At 60.2% G+C, this 22,542-nt stretch overlaps 2 protein-coding genes across 28 annotated transcripts in view; one reads left to right on the top strand and one right to left on the bottom strand.

Moving 5' to 3' along the window:
• Mob2 (MOB kinase activator 2) overlaps positions 1-4,461 on the top strand; it is a 62,772-nt gene extending 58,311 nt beyond the window's left edge. For 2 of the 3 annotated variants that reach the window (XM_078045307.1, XM_021720533.3), the window contains exons 4-5: positions 2,790-2,914; positions 3,430-4,461. In XM_078045307.1, the coding sequence (XP_077901433.1) occupies positions 2,790-2,914; positions 3,430-3,740 (436 nt within the window). In that variant the 3' untranslated portion in view covers positions 3,741-4,461. The remainder of the gene's footprint in view (positions 1-2,789; positions 2,915-3,429) is intronic. The other variant, XM_040283929.2, reaches the window with a different exon arrangement.
• Positions 4,462-10,705: 6,244 nt separating this feature from the next.
• Positions 10,706-22,542, bottom strand: part of Brsk2 (BR serine/threonine kinase 2) — a 54,932-nt gene continuing 43,095 nt past the window's right edge. For 4 of the 25 annotated variants that reach the window (XM_078045287.1, XM_078045288.1, XM_078045290.1 and 1 more), the window contains 7 exons: positions 21,898-22,471; positions 21,323-21,371; positions 18,226-18,349; positions 16,575-16,755; positions 16,416-16,505; positions 14,020-14,067; positions 10,706-12,932 (listed from right to left, as the gene is read on the bottom strand). In XM_078045287.1, the coding sequence (XP_077901413.1) occupies positions 12,715-12,932; positions 14,020-14,067; positions 16,416-16,505; positions 16,575-16,755; positions 18,226-18,349; positions 21,323-21,371; positions 21,898-22,471 (1,284 nt within the window). In that variant the 3' untranslated portion in view covers positions 10,706-12,714. Of the gene's footprint in view, positions 12,933-14,019; positions 14,068-16,127; positions 16,223-16,415; positions 16,506-16,574; positions 16,756-18,225; positions 18,350-21,322; positions 21,372-21,897; positions 22,472-22,542 lie in introns of all 25 variants that reach the window. The other 21 variants (XM_078045294.1, XM_078045295.1, XM_078045298.1 and 18 more) reach the window with 14 other exon arrangements.

Below are 22,542 nucleotides of genomic sequence, written 5' to 3'. Positions count from 1 at the left end.
TCCTGCCTCAGCCTCCTGAGTTGCTGGGATTACAGGCCTGTGCCATTGTGCCTGGCCACAGCATCACTTTAAGTGTGGTGACATCGGGACAAGCCAAGGAGATACCACCCAGATAGCAGCCGAAGTGGCTGTGTTTGAGCCAGCAGAGACAGCAAGGCCGCCGCTGGGGCGACGGTCGCGTGCTAGAGAACGGTCAGCTCCTCGAGCAGAAAGGATGGGCTGGGCACTAAGCCTGCAGAGCCGCAGCAGAGGCCAGAGGCCAGAGGCCGCCCGTGCGGGGGTCTCAGCTGCTGGAGCGCAGAGTGCAGCAGTGGTTGAGGACACTCCAGCCAGGGCAGCGTCATGTTCACAGGGAGCCATCAAAATAGATGATGTCCTTCCCACGGGAGAGCCCTTGACATGTCCTGAAGAGTCTAGTAATGCTAAGGAAGGTGTCCACACGCAGTGTAGGGAAACTGGAAATCAGTAACAGGAGACAGGAAAATCCACGGACACTGGAAGTCAGGCAGGAAGTCTCCAGGGAAATTAGAAGCTATTTGAATTGAACACAAAATACTAGGATTTGTGGGACACAGCCACATCAAGGCCGAGAGGGACATTTATAGGACTCCGTGTTTATTTCAGAAAGAGAAGGAAGATCTCAAATTGATAAGTTTCAATCCTAAAAACTAGAAAAAGAGCAAAAGCAACCCAAATTGAGCAGAGGAAAAGAAAGAAGAGCAGAAATCACCAGAATTGACTCAGGAAAACAACAGGGAAAATCAATGAAACCAAAATGTGGTTCTGGGAAAGGTCAGTAGAATTGATATGCCCCTGGCAAGGAAGATGAGAGAGGCGAATGCTGGGTAGGAGGGACAAGTGGCGCTGTCACTGCAAAGACCCTGGAAGATAGTAGGAGACATTGCAAAACATCTTCTGTGCATGAGTCATACATCTCCTAAGATAAGCAAGAAAAGAAGAGACAAAAGGTCCACATTTGTGCAGAACACAATTGTGAAAACCTCAGGGTTCAAGCAAAAAATAAATCCAGTAAGGTCAACAGGCAAACCAAACAAACAGTTCTATGTGCTAGCAATGTGCAGTTGGAACCTAAATCAAGCAGTAACACCCACAGTAGCTCCCAAAACAGTGCCATTCTGAGGTATGAACTTGGCATCTGCAGGGTCTGTGCCTGTGGGGTACACTGCAGAAGCAGATCTCAGGTGGCCTGCATGGGTGGAGGGACTTGCTCGTGCGCCAGCATGCGAGGGTGCCAGCTGCCCTCCACATAGGCCTTTCAGGTTAGTGCAGCCCTATTCTGTGGCTTTGGTCCAGCTAACTCTGAAATGTGCATGGATGGCACAGTAACTACAACAGCTGTGATTCCAAAACTAGAGTGAAGCTGGTGAAGTCCCCAGTGTTAGGATTTACTGCAAAACCACACAGTTAAGACAGAGTGGTGTTGGCCAAGGGACAGATACTCAGCGCAGGGTTAGAGCAGAGTGCAGAAGGCACTTGCACTGGCCTGTACTGACAGTATGCCAAGTAAATTCAGCAGCAGGGGGAGAAAGGAACAGAGCACCACCTGGACCTTGCACGCTCCTCAGAGAACACTGGGCACTTAGGAGAGTTTCAGAGGAAGGTGTAAGAGAGCTCATAGACTTGACAGCAGAGCACCATCCGCTGGTGGACAACCCCATACCAGGGACTTCATGAAGAACCTGGACTTCTGCTCCTAGAGAGAGAAGAAACTACAGGGTGGGAGAGCCTCGTGTACAAGTGCGATCGGGAGCCACCCACTGCTGGGGGACAGAGTCCCTAGCCTAACAAGAGGTCCCAGTGCTTGGGAACACGGCCCATGACATTTCGGGCAGAGGGCTCAGGCACAGCTCACCACCGCCAGAAGCAGCCAGAGAGGTCCACTCAGAGCCAGGACGAGGTCCTGCCACGTATGCAGCACACCTCTGCACGCCAAGTGCTCGGAGGACGCACAGCACAAGGGGTCGAGCTGTGCCGCCGTCCGCACAGTGGCTTGGCAGGTGCTCACGGTTGAAGCACATACTGATTGTGACCGGTGACTCCTTCCTGGGTATCTGCCCTAGAGAAGGGGAAGCCTGTGTCCACACAGACCCACCGCAGGCGTGTCTGCAGCAGCAGGGTCCTCAAGTGCCCTGACCTGGGAGGTCGCCCCCAGCTGGCAAGTGGATGAACAGGCTGTGGGCCACACACATGGGGACCCATCTCAGCAGTGACAACCCCAATCTGTCCCCATGACTGGTGTGGAGTGAGAAGCCTGTGTGATTCCTTCCCTGGCCCTTGCTCCCAGAGTGGCCCCCAGGGCAGCCGTGTGCTTTGAGGGCAGCACGGGCTCCCGTGTGGAGTGTGAGTGCCGTGAGGCCCACTGTGGCTGCCGTGAGGCCCACTGTGGCTGCATGAGTGGGCTGTGCACTGGCGGGTCCTTGTTGCAGGCCCTGGCCTACTGGGGCTAGCAGTCACAGGAGGACTGGCCACCCATGTCTGGCTGGGGAGGTGCTTGGGTGGGTGCCCAGGGTTCAGGCCACTGACGGGAGACCCACTGGCTCTGTGGGAAGGGTGTAGCTTTGAGCAGTGGGAGCAGGACACTGCCAAGGTGTGGGCCTCCTGGCAGATCCCAGGTCCCAGGCTGCCTCCCAGCAGGGGTGCACGTCCACGTAACAGAGAGACAACCCACGTCACTGCAGACAGTGGGCTTCCCGCTTGTGCGTTCAGTCAGGCTGGGCTTGGCTCTTTCTGTGGCCAGGAAGGCGTCCTGACTGGCCTCTGTCCCACAGGCAGTACTGCTGGCATGACGAGCGGGGCAAGAAGGTGAAGTGCACGGCGCCGCAGTACGTGGACTTCGTCATGAGCTCCGTGCAGAAGCTGGTGACTGACGAGGACGTCTTCCCCACGAAATACGGTGCGTCTCCCGGTGCTGCTCCTGGGGCTGGGGGCTGGGGGCAGGCTGGGCAGCCGCTGTGGGGCCTGCCCCTTTCGTCACGAGGGACCTGGGCTGTGGATGAGGCAGCGCCCATGGCAGAAAGGCTTGAGCACACCTCCACACTCGGGACCTGGGGCCCTGACGCCCTGACGGGCCCTTCTTGGGCCCCAAGAAGGACTTGGAAATGATCCCGAGCTGCGGAGGGAGCGCCTGGTAGCAGGAAGTGCCATGCACTGGCCACTCGCTGCAGCCTGGCCCACGTAGACAGCCCTGGAGAGCCTGTCAGGGTGGCATGGGGGCAGCACCCTCCACTCCAGACACACGCGAGTTTCAGGGAGGGCGCGGGACGGAGTGTCCTTTGAGCTCCTGTCACTTCTGCTGTCTGGTGTCCAGGCCAGGAAATGGCGGCAGGTGCGTGTGCTCCAGGCTGGACGGGCCACCTGGATGCAGAAGCTTGGCCTCTTGCAGGCCTGTGACACCCAGCCTCCCCCTAGGCAGAGAATTCCCCAGCTCCTTCGAGTCCCTGGTGAAGAAGATCTGCAAGTACCTGTTCCACGTGCTGGGCCACATCTACTGGGCCCACTTCAAGGAGACCCTGGCGCTTGAGCTGCACGGACACTTGAACACACTGTACGTCCACTTCATCCTCTTCGCCAGGGAGTTCAACCTGCTCGACCCCAAAGAGACCGCCGTGCTGGACGACCTCACCGAGGTGCTGTGCAGCAGCCCCAGTGGGGGCGGTGGGGGTGGGGACGGGGCCAGCAGTGGGGCCCCCGGGGCACAGAACCACGTGAAGGAGAGATGAGCCCCAAGGGCTGGACAGGGGTGCACATGTGCAAAGAGACAACCGTGGGTCTGCGTGTGCGCACACGTGCCCAGACACGCTGGTGGTGAGCTCTGAGGCCAGGCCGCCCGAGTGTGGGCTCCACAGACGCTGCTGCTGGGCCGCGCACTTCCTGCTCCCCTGTTGGATGGATAAGTGCCGTGGGTAGCGGAGAGCCTTTGGATTCATTCACGCATTCAACAAGCATTTATTGGACTGAGGGCTGAGTCTTCTGCAGGGTGTTCCTCCCTTGGGTCTTCCCGTGCGGCCCCGCCCTCCCCTCGCCCCTCCTTGGGGGACTCCACTGCTTGGAAAGAAACACCTTGTGGTAGGTGGATCCCCCTCCATGGGGGCTTGGCTTGCATACCTGAGTTTCTGCTCTGTTTGGGGGTGGGGCTCACTTTTACAGAGACCCCTCCCCGCCCCCCACCCATGGCCTTGCTGGGATCCTGGCTGTGGATGGCTCTGAGTCAGCCAGCTATGGGAGGCCTGGGGCGATCTGCAAGGGCTCCTACCTGCTGCTTGCTCCCGTCACCCCTTCCTGCTGCCTCCCTGATGCAGGGAGGGCCTGCCATGTGCAGGTACCAGGGCGGAGCCACAACAGGGCTCAGGCCCTGCTTGGAGATGCAGCTGTCAGCAGAAGGCAGAGATCCGCTTCAGTTCATCTGTGCAGTCCTAATAAAAAGAATCCTCTCAGGTCAGAGCCTAGTGTGTCCTCAGCCTGGTCGCTCCTCCCTCCCAGTGGGCAGCCCTGTCTTTGTCCTGGAGCAGTGTCAGGTTGCCGGGACCACATCACCTCCTGTGTCATCCTCATGCAGGGACAGGTACCCTCTCGTGACTGCAGTTGTCTCAAGGATTCCTGGCCAGCCTGCGCCGTGGGCTCTGCTGCAGGGGCCATTCCTGTCTGGGGCTGTGAGCTCAGGGCTTAGGGAAGAAGTGGGGCCAGGGGCCTGAGCTACAGCCTGGAGCTGGTCTGGAAACTGAGTTGGGGAGGGAGAGAGCCAGGGCAGGGACAGGGCCTGGCCAGCACAGGACCTCAGGCCCACCCCAGTGGCAGGGTGCTATGCCTGGTGACTGAGGATAGTGCCCTGGAGGTGGATTCCTAGAAGGTTCAGTCTCCACAGATACCCCAAAATTGCTGGCCCCCTGGGTCCTGGAAGGCCTCCAGCCTAGCCTGTGTGGCATGCCTGTGTCTGATAGGCCCTTTCTCTACTTGCTCTGTACCGTGGCCAGCCCCGGAGAAGAACTGGAGGCCAGAGCCCCTTCCCTCTCTGCTTCCCATGGGGTCTTCTCAGCTCCATCTGGGCCAGTCCCACCTGTCTGCTTTCTGAACCTGGATAGCAGCTTCCTTGTTGCTTTCTGGGGACAGCCTCTCCTTCTCCCATCCTTGAGAGCTACCCGCAACCTGATAGCCCCAAATTTCCCCAGAAAGTCCAGGGGCACCCCAGGGTCTTCACATCCTGGCCCCACTGCCTCCTCATATGGGTCCTGCCCTGTAATTTTGACTATCAGCTGCATGGACGGTCAGCTGGGGTCACTTTAGACTCCCTAGTGCCTGGACTTTCAACCCAAGCCTGCTGACTCAGTGCCAGGGATGGAGCCCACTGGGCTGTCCAAGCCTCACACCCTGGGTGATACTCATCATGTCTCCTGTCATAGAACTTGACAGCTGGGGTAGCACCTGCAGTGGCTGAGGGTGCCACAGGACCTCCAGGAGAGGGATGGCAAGAGGAGGGAGGAGGCTGGCCTAGCAGGAATGTCCTCTAGTCAGCTCCCAGGTCACGGAGCATGGGGAGCTGGGCTCTGGAATGAGCTCTGCAGGGAGCACATCTGGCCTGCAGCCTGGGTCAGTGTGTTTAGGAACATGGCCTGGCTGCCCAGTGGGGGCTGGTGGAGGTAGAGGAGCCTGTGGGTGGGGAACGTCTGGGCTCTGTGATTGTCTAGGGTGGGGCTGGAGCTGCAGGATGGGGCCTGGAAGGAAGGGGTGACACATCTCCACCAGCATCACAGGACAGCCACAGGCAAGTGTCCAGGATGCATCTTGTCCTGATACTCAGTAGGGTGCTATAGGACTCCTGGCCACATGCCCACCTGGGAGGGGATGGGCAGCTGGATGAAGGCTAGAGCCAGCCCTTTGGAGGATGTTTCCTGCCGCCTCTGAGGGTGACAGGGCAATGCAGTGTGCACCCTGCCTCCTGGATGGCTTCTGGCTGCAAGACCTGCCATGTCCTGTCCAAAACCTGGGCCCTTGAGGAAGCCTTTCTGCCTCTGCCGCAGCTTCCCTGCTTGCAGGAAGGTGGCTGCACACAGCTCCCTCAGTTCTCCCTACATTGAAGAAGCCCAGACTGAATCCCAGCAGGTACCCACAGGTTCTCTCTCATCTGTCCTGGCAGGTGGAACAATTTTTTCCCGAGTCTACGTCATGATTGCTAGAACCTGCGACTCCATAGTGCTTCTGTGGCAAAGCGAGTGAAAGCTTCAGGCTGAAGCTGGGAGACCTGAGTTATCCCAGTGTGCCGAGGTCATCCCTGAGCATCCTTACACGTAAAATAGGTCCTTACTTGAAATAAAGAGCCAAGACGGGGAAGGGGCACAGCTCAGCGTCTCTGGAAGCTGGGAAGGGGAGATGAGCTGTCCCCACAAGCCTCCAGAAGGAACCAGCCATGCCAATTTTAAACCCCAATTTTAGCCTGATGAGACTCGTTTTGTATTCTGGCTTGCAGAACTAAAAGGTAACAAATTTGTCTTCTTTGAAGTCACTAAACTTGTGGCATCCACAATTGCAGAAAACGAAGGCAGTTTCTGGTCCCAGGAGTGAGGCGCTACTAGAACAGACCCCTAGAACTGCAGAAGCGTCTTTGGAATTGGGCAGTAGGCAGAGATGGGAAGACTTCCGCGGGGCATGATAAAGCCCAGAGTCGCTGGGCAAATGGTTGGCAGAGTCAGGGAGGTGACAGAGAAGGGCCAGTTCATCTCTGAGGGAACTTAGAGTTGCTGAGATCATCCTCTGAGCAGAAATAGCAGTGTTTGAGGTGCTGTTGGGAGGGCCAGGAGCAAGGAAGCTGTCGTGGGGAAGGCGCGGCTGAGCCGTCCTTTCTTGCTGAGGAGAGCAGGACCCGCACACAGCTAGCTTGGGCATTCAGTAGATGGACTGGTGGCGGCAGCAAGGTCCCATCTTGCCGCTCATGCAGTTGAGGAGGAAGGAGAGCCCTTGAGTAGCAGGGAGCTCGCAGCAGCCTAGCCAAATCGCAGAGGAGATTGTCCAAGGAAGGGCTGAGGGTGCAGCAGATGAGCTTTTGCTAGTACTTCAGGAAGGTCAGAGGGCTCTTGAAGATACAAAGTGGGTGGCTAATAGACACCTTTGGTCGTCTAAGCAGAAGTCAAAATAGAGAAAAGGTGGTCTGCAGGGGCCTGTGGAAAGCCCCTGGTCTCCTGGCGTGAATCCACATGGTCGAGGTAGAGACCCATGAGGTTCTGAGAAAGTGCTGTCCTCAGAAACCTTGCCTGCTGGACCCGAGAGGAGGAGACGGGGTGAGATAAAAGCCTGTTGGGCCCCCAGAGTTCTGCAGCCAGGAAGTGGCGAAGGAAAGCAGACCTGCTGCTTTTCATTAAGAGAAAGCTGGGCTAGTGGGTGTCACGGCACACACTGGTGATCCTAGCCACTTAGGTGTCCGCTGTAGGAGGCCACCCTGGACAACTTAGGAATCAGAAAGGGCTGGGGTGCGGCTCAGTGGTAGAGCACCCCTGAGTTCACTCCCCAGTGCAGGGGAACAGGGAGACTGGGGGTCAGAGGGCAGGGTGTGAATGTAGGGGCAGAGCCATGAGCCACAGGGACCTGTACAGCTGCTTGGGCTCTGCCCTGCCTCTGTGGCTAGAAAGCACACAGAGAGACTTTGCCCAGGAAGGACCACACCCAGAGTGTCACCCACCTCATGTGCAAACAGGGGCTAGTCAGTAGACCTGAGCAAGTAAAATGACGTCTCTCACCCCAACGTGCTTGGGTCCCAGTGCCTGGATCCCACCAATGTCCTTGACACAGCTGGGGTTTTAAAGTATAGATGGGTGAGCACTATGAAGTACTGGCCTGGCGTGGAGATGGACCAGGCCCTGTGTGACCAGAGGCCTTAACATGAAGCGGCAGCAGAGGCAGAGCCGGGAGCTGAAGACAGCCGCGTGCAGCACAGCCTGCTCTCCTGCTCTGAAGGTGGACAGGGGCCCTGACCCAAGGGGCGCAGGGAGGCCTCAGGCTAGAAAGGCTGGGTGGTGGAGCCTTCCTTGAGCCCCAGAAGAAACAAAGCCCTGCCGGAACCTTGATTTTGGCTCTGTGAGATCACTTCAGTGAGCCCTACCAGTTCTTGACTCCAAAACCACAAGAGAAGAAGTTTATGTTCTAAACTACTGTTGGGGGTAACTTGTTATAGCAGCGATAGGAATCTAATCCCTCTGTAAAATGGGCCACGAGGCACTCCCAGGGTCTGTTTTGAAGGCCTTTAATAAGACGATCCATCAAAGGAGGAGCCATAGTGCTCCTGGGTGTGTGACTACCATGAACTCCATGTCCCGGCGCAGGCTGGTGCTGGGCTTCTGGGTGGGGACTCCTCTCCCTGCTCCTCAGCCCACCCTGTCCCCTCCTCAGGCATTGCTGCCTGATGTCCTCCATGGTCTTCTCTCCACCGACCCTCCTCTTTCTGGCTTCCTGCTGACCTCCCTCTATCCCTTGGCAGATGATACCAAAAGAAGCTTGGGTGGTGACAGGAAGTGTGTGCGTGTGTTGGGGGAGGTTGTCCAGGGAAGGGAAAGTGTTAAGGGCGAGGAGAGAAGACTGAGAAGAGGGTGGGGAGGGGGCAAGACGGGAGGCAGAGTTGCCAGTGAGGCCCGGGCGCCTCTGGTGATGAACTCCCTGGCATAGGATGGGTGGCCGGGCAGCTGGCCCGTGGAGCACTGAGGATCCACCCTCTCTCAAGCTCCTAGGCCTCATGACGCCAGGGACTCTGTACTCAGGAGGCCAACTTAAAGTGGGGACTGAAGCTGGGACAGGCTCCCTGTGAGCAGAGGCCTGTGGGTGCTCAGCGTCTCCTCCCTGAGTTCACCTCACCCTACGTCAGCTCCTGCCGCACTCAGCCCCGGCAGGCACGAGTCAGCCATCCCCACTGTCCACCTGTAGAGCCACTGCTAGCTGACTGGGAACCCAGCACTCGGGCCAGGCCGTGGTAGGCACACACCCAAATGCACCCGAGAACTAGGGATTGGGAACCCCACCCAAGTCCTGATTTTAATTTCTTCATAGGAATAACATTGAGGATCATTGGCTTTATGCTAAGTCTAAAGTGCTCAGGACAGTGTCTGACACATAGGAAACCTTTTGTATCTATTTTATTTTTTTATATAAATACAGTTTGGGGATGAGCTTGCTTTGGCTTCTGTTAGCTGAAACCAAGAGAGCTTGGTGGGAGAAGTGAGACTGAAGGGCAAGGCCCCTTCCTGAGCCACGCACAGGGGCAGCAGGTGTGCAGATGGGAAGCGGCAGGTCTTTTCAGTCGATTGGTTTCCTTCTGGGACTCAATCCAGGGCACATTAAGCAAACCGTAGACTTCTGTGTGCAGTGGGTCTGTGTGGTCAGCTCTCAGAAAAGCACCGTAGGACCACAGGCCAAGATTTCCTACCCACGACCTGCAACCTGGCACCTCCAGAGCCAGCCAACTCTGCACCTTGCTCGATGGTGGCACCCAGTTCCTTCCTGGAACCTCTCTTAAAGCTCACATTAACTGAGATAATGTGCTACGCGTCACAGCAATAGAGTCTGTCCCCTGGCTGCTCTCAGTGTCTTCTGGAAACCATCTCCCTTGAGGACATAGTGACATCCAGGATGGGGATGACCCCAGCTTCACCTCAGCACTCTTCTTCTGGACTTTGAGCTCAGAGCTAAGCCAGAAAAACATGGTGCTCTCAGGCTTTCTTCCTTCTTCAAGATGGTATACCAGCCAGATGCTGAACTTTAGAATAGGGCCTCAACCGTGCCATCCCGCCCCAGTAGATACATGGCAATATCTGGGAGAACTTTTGGTTGTCACAGCAGAAGTGGAAGACAGTTTCTGGTAGGTATTGGGCAGAGGCCAGGAATGCTTCAGAGCCCCCCAGAGCTTCCACAGAGCACCGGATGACCCCACCACAGTCAGCCAGCCCCCAGTGTTGGCACAGGTGATGGAGCCCTTCTCTAGAGATGGCAGGGTAAAGGCTGGGCACTGCCTCTAGGCCGCGCTGCAGCCACGCCTGGAAATGGTGGCTTTGTGGACATGGTGTTCTCTGCTCAGAACCCTGATGGAGATTGCCCCATCTGCCTTCAGGCTGTGGGGGACTCCTAGGCCCTCCCAAACATGGGGCCTGCTGTCTTCTGGCCCTGGGAACAGGATCCACCCTTTATGCTCTCACAGCAGAAGGGCAGCCAGGCTGTGGGTGACATGGTGCCATGGCCTGCGACCCTCCACAGTGGGTGTGACTGAGACCATCCTTCAGCAACCTTGGACCCTTACTTCTGGGCCAGGTCAGTGTCCAGCCTGCACTCTTCCCGAGTAAGGAACAGGAAGGCTCATTCTCAGGAGAAAGCCCAGGTGCTGGGTGACCCTGTGCAGGTCTCAGGGTGCTAGTGGAGCTGCAGGGATGAGGTGAGGACAGTGCTCCTGTTCCCTGCTGCCCTGTCCACAGCAGAGCTCCATGCCAGCCCTGTCCCTAAATGTGGTACTGTCTCAGACCAGGGCAGTCTGGGGAGATGACGCAACATGTGACTGACCATGGCTGCCTGGACCCCTGTGCAGGGGTTGTTCTCAGCTGGGCAGAGCCAACACAGGCTCACACCGGGATGAGAGCCACCTCGGGGCGTCTCTGCCTTTCCTGAACCCACCCCCCGGATGAAGACCTTGCATCAAGTGTGGATGGAGACCTTGCATCAATTGTCTTTTCGGAAGGAATTTATTGTTCTGGAACTGAAGTTGCTCACAGTCATCTGACAGGGGGTACACTGGATGGGGACGTCCGCGTGAGTCCGCGTGTGTCTGGAGTACAAAGAGGAAGGCCAAGGAGAGGTATTGCTTTCGGCACCCTCTGTCACCCGGAGAAGCCCCCCCCCCCCGCCTCCCGCCGCTGTGCCGCGTGGCTCTGTCTCCTGGACAAGCCCCCGCTCAGGCTGTGCTGCGTGGCTCTTGCTGTTACAGGTGTTTGGTTTTGTTTTATGCCTGGAATCCCAGCCTGTGGTGGAGTTTCAATGTAACAGAAGCATTAAAATCTACACAAGGGGCCGGCAGGGGAGACACCACAGCAAAGGCATGCATCGGGCCTGCCCCCGCCTCCTGCGCCGCCCCGCGTCTGGTGCCAGCCTCGGGGGCCAGGCCGGCTGGACAGAAGGGACGTGAACGGAAGCCGGAGGCAGGGTGGAGCAAGGCGGGTCTGCGGTGGACAGTGGACAGCAGGCAGCGGGCAGGGTGGCCAGGCCCCTCACCTCACCACGTACAGGAGAAACACACTGCAGAGGCACACGCCACTGACTTTGTCTTTTTTTTTTTTTAAAGCTTTTTTTTTTTAATTTTAATAAAAAAAATGCCCCGAGGTGGGCCTGCCATCCCGTGTGTCAGTGGGGTGCCAGCCCAGGGCCCTCTTTCTACCCCTTCACCCTCAGACGCTAAACCAAGGTCACCCAGCCTGGCCTGGCCAGAGGGGCAGAGGTGTGGGTCACAGGGCGGTCTCAGCCGCCCTGCTTAGGACCACACCCAGCCCCAAGCCCCCCAACAGAGCTGGTGCTGCTTCTAAGCAGCAATAAAGCCACCTGGGGCAGAGCTACCCGCGCAGTTCTTTAAATATATATATGTATATGTATATAGAAATAACCAAGAGCAAGGAACCAAAACACAGAATCTCAGCCCTGCCCCCGCGGTCCCCCCACCCCCACACCCTTTTCCAAAAACAACCAAGAAAAAAAAGTTTATAAAAATATCTTGCAGGAATTCTTTAAAGTTTACAGTAGCTTGCCAGCGCGCATCTACCGGCCAGCCCCCTGCCCCCAGCCCCCAACGGCTGTGTCCTCAGAGGGCACCTTGGCTCCGGACCCACCCTGCCCGAGACAGACAGACAGACGGACGGACGGACGGATGGCAGGGACAGACAGCAGGAGGACATGCCGCCACCCCTTCCCTGAACAGAGAACAGAGAAATAAGGAAACTCAATAAATTAAAATAGCAAATAAATAATACTGGTCTCAGCCCAGCCCCACAGCCTGGCCAACCCCGGGAGCTCCGGCGCCCACAGGGTCTGTTCCACTCAGCCAGGGAGGACCTTCAAAGCCAGGTGTGCCCGCGGCCCCCAGTGAGGCAGTGGAGAAATGGATGCAGACGAGACAGGAGGTGGCCCTGGAGAGGCCGAGGTTCGGAGGAGAGGAGACGGCCGGGAGGCCTCCAGGAGCGGCTTCACCTGCCACGGCCCCTGCCCCGGAGACGGCAGGGCAGGCTGTCCCTGCCGCAGGTCTGCTGGGCTGGAGGAGGCATCCGGAGCCGGGCCCTCCTCCCGCGGGCCATGCGGAGCTGCACGGGGGCCAGGGGCGGTGGACGTGCGCTGGCCTTGCCGCCTGCCCGGCAGCAGCAGGAGGAGGGAGGGCGGTCCGCAGCAGCTGCCTTCGGTCAGCCAGTGTCCGCGCGGAGCAGAGGGTGGCCTCCTGGAGGTGGCATGTTAGCTTTTCGGGATAATTCCTGGTATCAGAGCGGAAACAAGCGACGTCGTCAGAGACAGGCAGAGACAATGACCGCGAGAGAGAAAAGAGAGCGAGCGGCGCCCCGCCCGCACGCCGCGGCCCCGCGCTCTCCTTTGCTCCCAGGCTTGGAGGCAACGTCTGGGCGGGCGGCTGGCCCGGGTCCACACTAGGCGGTGGCGGTGGGCACCGCGGTCAGCGCTGTTCTGGGGAGGGACTAGTGTCTAAGGCTGCTCGCAGCGGGCGGCGGGCGGCCCCATCCCGGCCGTGTCCTTGCCCATGGGGTGCTCGGCGTCCCCTCCAGGGCCAGCGGCCGCGGAGTCGCCGAGGGGGCCGTGGGCACTCCGCTTGGCGGGCGTGCTGGGGGCTTGGGCCGCCTGCCCGTTCTTCTCGTCTGAAAAAAGTTGTTTAATTACGTCAAAGAAGTTACTCAATGGGCTGCCTGGGTACACAGAACAGAGACAAAAAAAAAAAAAAGAAAAGAAAAAGAAAGGGGTGGGGGAGAAAGAAGAAGGGAGGGAAGGAGAGAGAACAAACAAACAAATGAACGGAGAGGCCTTGAGGAGGAAGAAAAGCCCAAGGAGGTGTCTGAGAGGCGGGCGGGCAGGCCGGCAGGGCTGCAGCAAGCAGGCGGCAGGCGGGAGGCTCTGGCACCCAGAGGGGCCGCAGAGCCCTGGGAACCCCTCCTCTCCCCTCCCAGCCTGGGGCCATGTGGGCTGGCGGACCCCGTTCTGGAAATAGTGGTGTAAAGGCCAGGGCCCACTAGGAACCCCAAGATTGAGCAGGACCCTGAGGTCAGCAGCTGCCCCCTGCAGGAGCCTGCACAAGGGTGGGGAGGCTGCAGCCAGCACCCAAGGACTCAGCAAGGGAATGTGCCTCCCGAGAGGCCTGGAGCCAGCCCCTGGCCAGCGTGGACATTCAGCAGCAGACAGACAGATGGACGGATGGGTGGACAGGCATGGAGGGCATAGGCAGGCAGGCAGGGGTCTGGGGACAGACAGCTAGGCCAGGTTCCTGGTCCCAGAAAGCAGGAAGAATGGGCAGAAACAGGGTGACCACCCCTCTGGAGGCCTGTGCTCACTGCCCAGGCACGCCATTGGGGCACCTCAACTCTACTTCCTAACCTGACCTCCATCTAAGCCCAGAGCCCTGCAGGCCTCCTCCTCACCCTGCCAGGCCCAGCCGGTGGACAGAATCCATTCTGACTCCAGGCCAGCACCTGTACCTTGGACCCTCACCAACTTCAGGTATGGGGACCCCTCCCTTCCTGCTCCAAGCCTTGGGGTCCCTCCTGTGCCTGCCCTGGTCCTTGGGATGGACAGGGGCTGCGCAGGGAGGGGAGTGAGTGATGGATACTGCTCCTGGCAGAAGATGGGGGCCACGGGGCAGGGAGACTGGGTGGTCGGGTGCCTGTGCATTCACAGAGCCTCCAAGAAGCCTCAGGAGCACAGGGCAGCACTGGCCAGGTGGGCTGTGGGGTGAGCAGTGGGGCCAAGGCTAAGGTGCAGGTGAGCGTGAGGGATTCTTACCACATTTGGAAAGCTGCCCCGTCATCATTTCCATACAGTTAGTGGTGTCTGGAGCACAGAATGGAGAGAGGAGGGAGGGAGAGAGTGAAAAAGGCTGCCCACTCCTACCTGACCGGCCGGCCACCTGCAGCCTCTGGCAGGGCCCAGAGGGGTTGGGCCCAGATGGGTGGGGCCAGGAGTGGGCAGGGCCCAGACAGGGAAGATCTAGGACCAGGCGGTGCTGGGAGTGGGCAGGGGCACAGGGCTAGGCCCTGAGGGCAGGGCTTAGAGCAAGGACAGAGTTGAGCTAGTGGCAGGGGTCAGGGCAGGAATCGCCTGCCTGCAGTGGGGCGGGAGCCAGGTGGCAGTGGAAGATCCCCAGCAGCCAGAGCCAGAAGGCAGGACGTAGCCCTGTCCTGGGGTCTGCCTGACTCCTCTGTCCCCTGCCTGACTTAGGACAGACAGACTGCTCTGGCATGGTTTACACTGGCCCCTGTGCATCTTCACTCTGCCACTCAGGCACTGCATGGGGTGGCTCCCACTCACCCCTCAACTTGTCTTGGCCCCCCCTTCCTTGGCCTTCTCCCGCCCTCTGCTGAACCTGGGAGTGTCCTGCTGGCAGGGGCCAAGGCTGGGGTGGTAGCAGAGCCCTGGGGTGGGAACTGTCCCTCCAAGCCCTCCCTGGGGCCTGCAGACAGATGGACATGTTCATGTGGTCTGCTCACTAGGGGCCTCTCAGCCTCCCCACCCCCACCCTGGGCTGGGTTCCCTGTCAGAGTGGCCACCAGGGTTCTGGAGGACAGGAGGTCCTGAGGAGCTGCGCTTGTCCCTTCTGTGAGGGACAAGCTCTGGAGCTAAGTCACTGAAGTATGGAGGAGGACGCCAGGAAGGGCTGGGAGGCAGGAGGCCCATGGCAGGCAACAGTGGGACAGGCTGAAGTCCCTGGTCCACAAGGGGACAGACAGGGTCCAGAGTGAGCACCAATAGTCTGAAGAGCAGCGCTCAACAAAGGCTAGGGCTGGAGGCTGGGGCTCTGCTCGTGGGGATGCCAGGAACAGAGAAGGACCTCAGCAGCTGAGTGGCCCCAACCTGGGCTTCATCTGCCCCCAGACACTCCCACCCTTCCAGAGCCGACGCAGCCTGTCGTCCTCAGCTCAGTCACCTGGCACTGCCTGCTGCGTCCAGCCTCTGTTTCCCTCTGCTCTACGGTGGGGCCTGGCCCTTAGGAGGCACAGGCTGCTCAGGTCGACTGCACGTCCCCCTGCCCCAAAACAGTGCCTGCCTGGGCACCTGGCCCACCCTGCTTCCTGCCCACTGCACTGGCTGGCTCCCAGGAGTGGGGGCTCCCTGGAGTCTGGGCCAGGGCTAGGGCTGTCACCGTGGGGTGACGAGGTGCATGTTGGAGGCACATCCACAGATGATGGGAGGAAGATGGAATGAGATGGGGGCAGGGTTAAACAGGACCTCCAGGACCCCACACACGCACAGAAGTGATGGACAGGCCCCAGCTGTGGAGACAGCAGGCTGGGAAAAGGGCCCAGTGAGACCCAGCTGGCTTGGGGCTCAGAGAGGCTGGGCTTGGGCTGTTTTGTGTCTCCAAAGCCCCAGCCCCCTTGCATGACTCACCATGACCCCATGCATACACTCAGCAAACCCTTGGCTAACAGACAGCCATGCACGTGCCCAGGTCCTGCCTCCTGGGGCCCACACGCGTGTGCCATGCACAGGGCCAGGTGTGCAGCTGTTGCCTCTCCCCACCAGATGCCAGTGGCCTGGATGCCCCTGCTGGCCAGGGCCTAGCAGCCCTCCCCTGAGTACCCTGCTCTGCGGCCAGGTCCCTGTGCTGCTCAAGGCAGGGCTTCAGGTAGTCAGGAGCTGCAGGGAGATGGGGAGCCCCAGCCCTCTTAGGGTGCTGTGGCAGGGAGCCCCAAGGGGCAAGGCCTGGGTCTCTACTCCCAGAGCCTGCTCAGGTTGCCCCAGTGTCCAGCTGCCTGGGTGCTGGGCCCGCTGGCCTGTCCAGGGCCAGAACAGACGAGGGGGCCTAGGGTGCCCCTCTCAAGGCCAGCCTGGCTCTTGCCAGGCCCTGCCCGCAGCCCCTCCCCACCCCGGCAGCAGGCCGGACACCTTACCTGCCAGCGTCAGAGGCTACTCTCGTAGCTGGTGGCCACCTTCTGGCCCTTAAGCCCAGCACCCCAGCTTAGTCCTGGCACTGGCGGGGGGGGTTCTACAGTGGACAAGAGGCACCTTTCAGTGTGCTGCCGCCCGCTGTGCCCGGGGAGGGGCCCTGCTTCCTGAGCGGTGCAGCCACAGCTTGGGGCAGGGAGGCCGTGCTGGGCCCTCACACCTCCCATCCACACAGCGCCACTGGCCACACCCACTCGCTAGCCACAGGTGCCCTAGCTGAGCCTCCGCCTCACCTGACAGGTGCTGGGCAGACGGCTGGTCATGGGTGCTCAGCAGCTGGGCCTGGATGGTCTCCACCACCCTCTTGAAGCGGCGGCTGGGACCTGGGGGAGATGGGGGTCATATCCCTGTGCCGCACAGCCATCCAAAGCTGCCCCCGGCCACAGGCTCACCTGAGAGCAGGGTGAAGGTGACAGAGTAGATGCCGTTCTCCTTCTGGGCCTCACCACCCTCCGTGTAGGTGATGTCCACCTGGAACTTGACCGGCTTCTGGAACACGGCCGGGCCCCCCGTCGCCTTGTACTCAGCCCGGAAGCTCGTCTGGGAGATGACGCTGTGGCTGAGGCTGGGGATCTGAAGAGCACACAACGCAGCATGAGCGTAGCCGGCCCTCCTGGGAGGCAGCCTGGGAGGCAGCCCTGCAGCTCTGCCCGGCTCAACCCAGAGAATCCAGGCCGCAGGCCCCATGCTCCTGAATCTGTTTCCAGATCTGTGAGGCAGGCGTGGTGCAGGCAAGACTAACAGAGTCACTGTCCCCAGCCCCCGCCTGTCAGGAGCATGTAAACTGTGGCCCTGGGGTCTGTGGGAAGGGCCTGCGGGGAGGACCAGGAGAACCCCTGCAGCCTGAGGCTGGGGAGCAGGAGCTAAGGGGAGCATCAGAGCACCCCACTAAGGGTGCAGTCTGTGTCCCCTGCCCTGAGTCTTCCGGAGCCCAGGCACACAGAGGCTGAGTCCTCCCCAGCTCAGTCAGATCCCCAGTGCTGAGCAGCATGGGCAGAGCCATGGCAGACAGGCCGCACCAGCACATGGCCTCTGGCCAGCACTGGGAAGGGACCAGGGCCCTGGCTCTGGCTGACGCTGGGCTGGCGACCCAGGAGCAGCATGCAGGGATGTGGAAGATGGGGCTGGGAAGGGGACAGGCCCAGGCCTGAGAGCAGTGAGGGACTGCAAGAGAACAGGTGTCTTCTGCAGCCTGAAACCCAACTGCTCTCCCAGGCTGGGCATCCCTGGCAGGGTTTGGAGCCATCTCTGGGCACCAGGGGAAGTCCTTAGGTGTAGACACACAGGTAGTAAGGCTTGAGGGTCCCTCGGGCAGTGTGTCCAGTGGGGAAGAGCCACCCTGGGGGGGGCATCCTCAGTGTGGATGACCACAGTACAGGATGATTCTCCTGGGCCCAGTGCCAGCATATTGTGGACCAGGATGGACTAGGGTGGGGGTATGAGCTAAGAAGGCCTCAGACAGGCCTGGCCTAGCACAAGGCAGTCTCAAGACAGGACACAGGCCAGGACAGGATGTCAGCAGGGACAGAAGCCCCCTGAAGGGACCGAGAGCTCACATCCTGGCTAAAACAATATCTCTACTCAAGTCTTTGAGGATCCTTCTGCTCTTCAGAACCCAAAAGATGAGACACCCATTCAAGGCCCCAAGCCTGGCCCCCCCTCACAGGGACCACTGGGTTCCATGGGCAAGGTAGGGGCTGTGTGAGGCCTACAAACCAATGGGTGAGGAGAGGGGCACAGGAAACAGGTGTCCACAGAAGGTCAGCAGGAACCAACACAGGTCCCTCAAGCTCACAGCCTCCCTTGAGCTGTGTGGCCACCTGCATTCACCCTCAGCCTCTAGCCCATCCCTCCACAGCCAGCCCAGAGCAGCCCCCCACCCCTGCTGCAGGCCAAGGGCCCCCAGCAGTGCTTCTCCAAGAAGGAAAGCATGTGGGCAAGAGGGCACCAGGGCTTGTTCTGGGCCCCAGCGGCCTGCCTGCATAGGCTGGACCCAGGTGTGTGTGAGCGGGGGCAGCCCGCCAGGCCCTGCCTTGGCCTCACCGATAAGAAGGCATGCACAATGTCAGCCTTGATGGAGCTCAGGGGCTTGTCCTTGATGACGAGGAAGATCTGCTCCTCCTTCTCCAGGTTGATGAAGTTCCCGAACCAGGACTTCTTGGCCAGCCTGGGGACAGAGGCTGTGATGACTGGCAGGCCCACCACCGGCCCCCAATGCTGGCCCCGTCTCACCCCTAATTTACCCACTCCCAACACCACTATGTGGCCAAAACCCATAACCATCTCCCCAAACTCAGCCCCAAACCTTAACCTGACCCCCACACTAACCCTAACCTAGCCCAAGCCTGTGGTCCCAACCCTCTCCAAATGTACTAACTCCACCTCCTACCCTGAACCTGCTCTCAGAGGCCCTGCTGGTCTCAGCTGCACATGCTGGACACCAGCCAGGCAGGCAGGGGTGGGAGCTAGAAGGGAGCCCCAGCCCTGCCCTTCTCTCAGGTCCCTGGGTTTGGGGTAGTCTGCTGTGCCCGTCCTGGCAGAAGTACCCCCAACCTGGTGTACAGGCAGGCATGGGAGAGAAGCTGCGGACAGCAGGGCCACGGGCCCCTTTCATCTGGTAGGTGTCCTAGGGATGATGGCTGCTGGCTCTGTCTGGGAGACCAGGCCCCACAGGTAGATCCTGTTCTCCCAGACCTGGTCCAGGGCCAGTGTGATCTACACCTGGCCATGGGATTCACCTTACCACAGCCTTATTTCCTCAGACTGACCCAGCACCGGATGCCGCTGGCCTGCCAGCACCCACTGCTGCCCAGCGGGCCTCAGCTGCCTGACAGGCAGGCCCGGGCCCACATGGGCCCCTGCCACCCCAGGTCATCCTGCTCCTCATCCTCACTGCATGAGGCCACCCATCCCCTTTCCACTCTTTCCTAAGTCACAGATACCATCTGCAGTGTAGCCCCTGCCCGGACAGGAGCTGGATGCCAGTGTGTTGGGCAGACACTGCCAGCCTCAGTTGCATCCATAGGGGGCTACTGCCCCTGGGAATGGGAACCAGGGGTATATGGCAGACGTGCAGGTGGCACCTCTGAGTGAGGGCAAACGGCTCAGCCTCTTGCCACCTTGCTGGCAGTCTCCCCACCGAAGCCCTGGGGACCCAGCCTGCCCACCACCACAGGGCTGGGAGGGGCTCCTCCCCAGGGCCCTCAGACACCACCACAGTGCCCAGTGGAGCGCATCCAGGCTCCCGCCCTGGAAGCCAGGAGTTGCTGAGCTGGCAGGGACCTCTCCCCAGTGACCACCAGCCTGCACACCGGCAGCCGTAGGGCAAACACATCTAGTGCACCCACACAGGCTGGGGTGGCAATGCAGAGGCCGGTGGCAGGAGGGAGGTACCCCCATGCCACTGCCAGCATCTGGACCCAGGGCAGAGAGGGGGAGCAGCAAGGGCAGGAGGACCTGCGCGGGCAGCACCCACCCTGGGCTGGCCTGAGGCTCAGCATGACTTTTGAGCGCAAGGTTCCCACCCAGCCCCTTCGTGCTCCTGCTGCCCAAAGTCCTCTTGTTTGAAGCTCTCTAAGTAAGCTCTCGGCCTGACCATGCCCAGTACCCACGTCAGGGCCTGAAGACCAGGGGCACTCAGGGCCTCCTACGGAGCAGACGGGAAGACACAGATGGGTTTCTGAAGCCCCTCCTTCAAGGAAGACAGAGAATAACAACTGAGGTCTTGGACTTTGGGTTCTGTGGTGTGGCATCTGGCACAGAGGGTCCCCTGTCTAAAAGAAGCCCAATGACCAGAGGGGCCCGAGTGGGCTGGGGTGGTTCTGCTGGAGCTCTAATGTTTTCATGGCTGGGCCATATCGTCCAGCCTGGGCGTGGACACCAGTGTCTGGGGATGAGAAGAGCACTTAGGTCAGTGAACTCAGGGAAACAGACGACCCCTCAGGAAGGGGGCCTTGCTTGACAGGCTTCCCAAGAGGAGAGAATTCTCCAGTCTTCACAAGGAAGCGGGTCACACTGTGGGCAATCAAGGGAGCCTGTCCTCGTGTTGTCTCTGGAAGCCACCAACAACCTGGGCTGGCGGCAGCCAGGGAGCAAGTCCTCAGAACGAAGGAGGTGATGGCGTCTTGAGCCTGGGGCCACTGCATCTGCTCAGGCCCTTGGGAGGGGATGAGGCTCCGAGGGCCCCCACCAGCGAGAGAGGAAGCGGGTTGGTGCTTTCTTCCAACTTTTCCAAAACACAGAAGACTTGCAAGTCTGAGGCTGACAGCTTTTGACAGCAGCCCAACTGACAGCAGAACCAAATAGGGTTCCCAGGCACCCGCTGGCCACCGTGCCTCCACCACGACGTGACAGAAAGTCCACGGCTCCCCTGCATATGCCGCTCCCAGAGGGTTTAGCACAGAGCAGGCTGCCTCCCGGGGTTCTTACTGAGCACCAATGGCAGGATAGGTCTTTCCCCTCGCTCTGACAAGGCTGTCCCCACCACCACTGTAGGCAGAGGCCACAAGACCCCCACCAGGCTGTGCTCTGCAGCAGCACTGCACAAGGGTCACGCAGCACTTCCACACATGTACATCAGCAGTGGCCAGAGAGCTGACCAGTAGAGGCCACTGTGAAGGACAAAGAGAGGGTTGGACGCTCACAGGCGTCACCATGGGATGTGCCATACAGGCACCTGGTGTCTGCAGGGTGGCCATGGCTCTGCCTGCCTGGGTGTCCTTTCCTCAAGTTCAGCATTCAAGAGGGCCAGGGCCAGATCTCACTCTGCCCACTCCATCGTCACCAAGCCTCTGCCAAGGCCATGTCCCCAAGCTCCTACCAAGCCTGCTAGGTCCTCCATGTTGCTGCTGGGCCCTGCATCCTGCAGCTGTCCCTCCTCAGCAAAGCCCGACTCCCTGAGACCCAACTGTCCCTACGATCTCCCAGGCCCTGGGAAGCACAGTGCACCCCCTGCACACCTCACCCAGTGGGGCCCAAGGTGAGACTCAGCAGCCCCAGTCGGTCCCTGTCTGCAGTGGGACCAGGGGAACAAGCAGGGCCGCCTCAAGAAGGACCCCACCTGCCCTTTGGAAGAGTCTCCCAAGTCCCTCCCCAGCTGGTCTGGTGTCCAGGTGCCAGGAGACCTCCAGGACCCACTTACTCTGGGGAGGACTCCGGGGTCAGGTTGGACATCTCCTCGGGTGTGGGAACTGCACACAAGGGAAGAAGAAGGAGAGGCTCAGCCCCTGCCCCAGCTCCCCCATCAACCCCACCAGCCCTCAGCCTGCAGGGAGCTGTCCAGCCTCTGGTGCTGAAGTCGAGCTGTGTCTCCTTCAGCCTCCAACCAGCCCAGACCCAGCTGGTCACCCAGCACTGTGCAGGGCCTGTGCACTGCCCACCACCTGTGGCAGCCGACCCTCTTCCCTGGGCTCAGGCAGCTCGAGCTGACAGCTGGCGATGCCGACACCCAGAGGTGCTGGCCCAGCCTGTGTGAGGTGAGCCTCGGGCAATGTGGCTGCTGCCACAGCTTCTCGTAGAACAGCCCCCAAGAAGGTGGCGGATACAGGGTACAGTGGGGAGCATGAGGGGAGGAGCTGGGATGGGGCGAGGGCAGACTTGAGAGGGCACCAAGGCTGCAGAGCAGCCCCCAGACCCTGCCATCTGTCTGTAGGCAACTCCAATAGGGCTGGGCAGGCCCTGGAGCTGTCCCCTGCCCTGGCCGGTGCTGGCTCTGACCTTGAAGTTTCCGGCGGTGGAAGCGGGGAGAGCCCAGGAAGCTGTTCTTGATGGAGTTGAGCCGTGTCCGCCAGGGCACCCCTCCAACACTTGGGCTGGATGGCGGTGTGGGGTTGGGCGTGCCGGCTGGGCTCTCCTTTGGCGTGTGGACAGGCGTCCCCTTGGGGGTAGGGAGGGGACTGCCCCTCGGCGAGGGGTGAGGGGTCACCTGTATGGTGGGGACAGATTTGGTGTTCGGTTCAGTCCCAGCGGGAGGGAGCCGGGCAGGGGGTGGCAGGGCCAGGGGGCCTGGGGGCAAGGCCAGCGGGGGGCTGAGGCTGGCGACAGGAGGCTGGGCCTGGGTGCAGGCGGGGAGTGGACTGGACGTGGTGCCCTGTAGTGGCTTGTCGGTGAGCTTGGCCTTGCACGGCAAGGTCTGGGTCTTGGGGTTGGGCCGTGGGGCGGCCTGTGGAGGGAGGACGGGTCCAGGCCGCGAGGTGCTCCGGCAAGCTTCAGGCTCCAGGGAGGTGGCCAGGGGACAGGCCGTGGAGGGGAGCTCGGGGGGAGGGGGGGGCAGGATGGACTTTCTAATGGGCTACGAGGGAGCAGAGAACAAGCGGGCAGGGTGACCATGCAGCCGCCCACATGCCCCACCCGCCCCATGCA

Source organism: Ictidomys tridecemlineatus, chromosome 4, assembly GCF_052094955.1.
Source record: "Ictidomys tridecemlineatus isolate mIctTri1 chromosome 4, mIctTri1.hap1, whole genome shotgun sequence".
NCBI lineage: Eukaryota > Metazoa > Chordata > Mammalia > Rodentia > Sciuridae > Ictidomys > Ictidomys tridecemlineatus.
The sequence above is the reverse complement of the archived record's forward strand: the minus strand, read 5'-3'. Positions and strand labels throughout refer to the sequence as shown.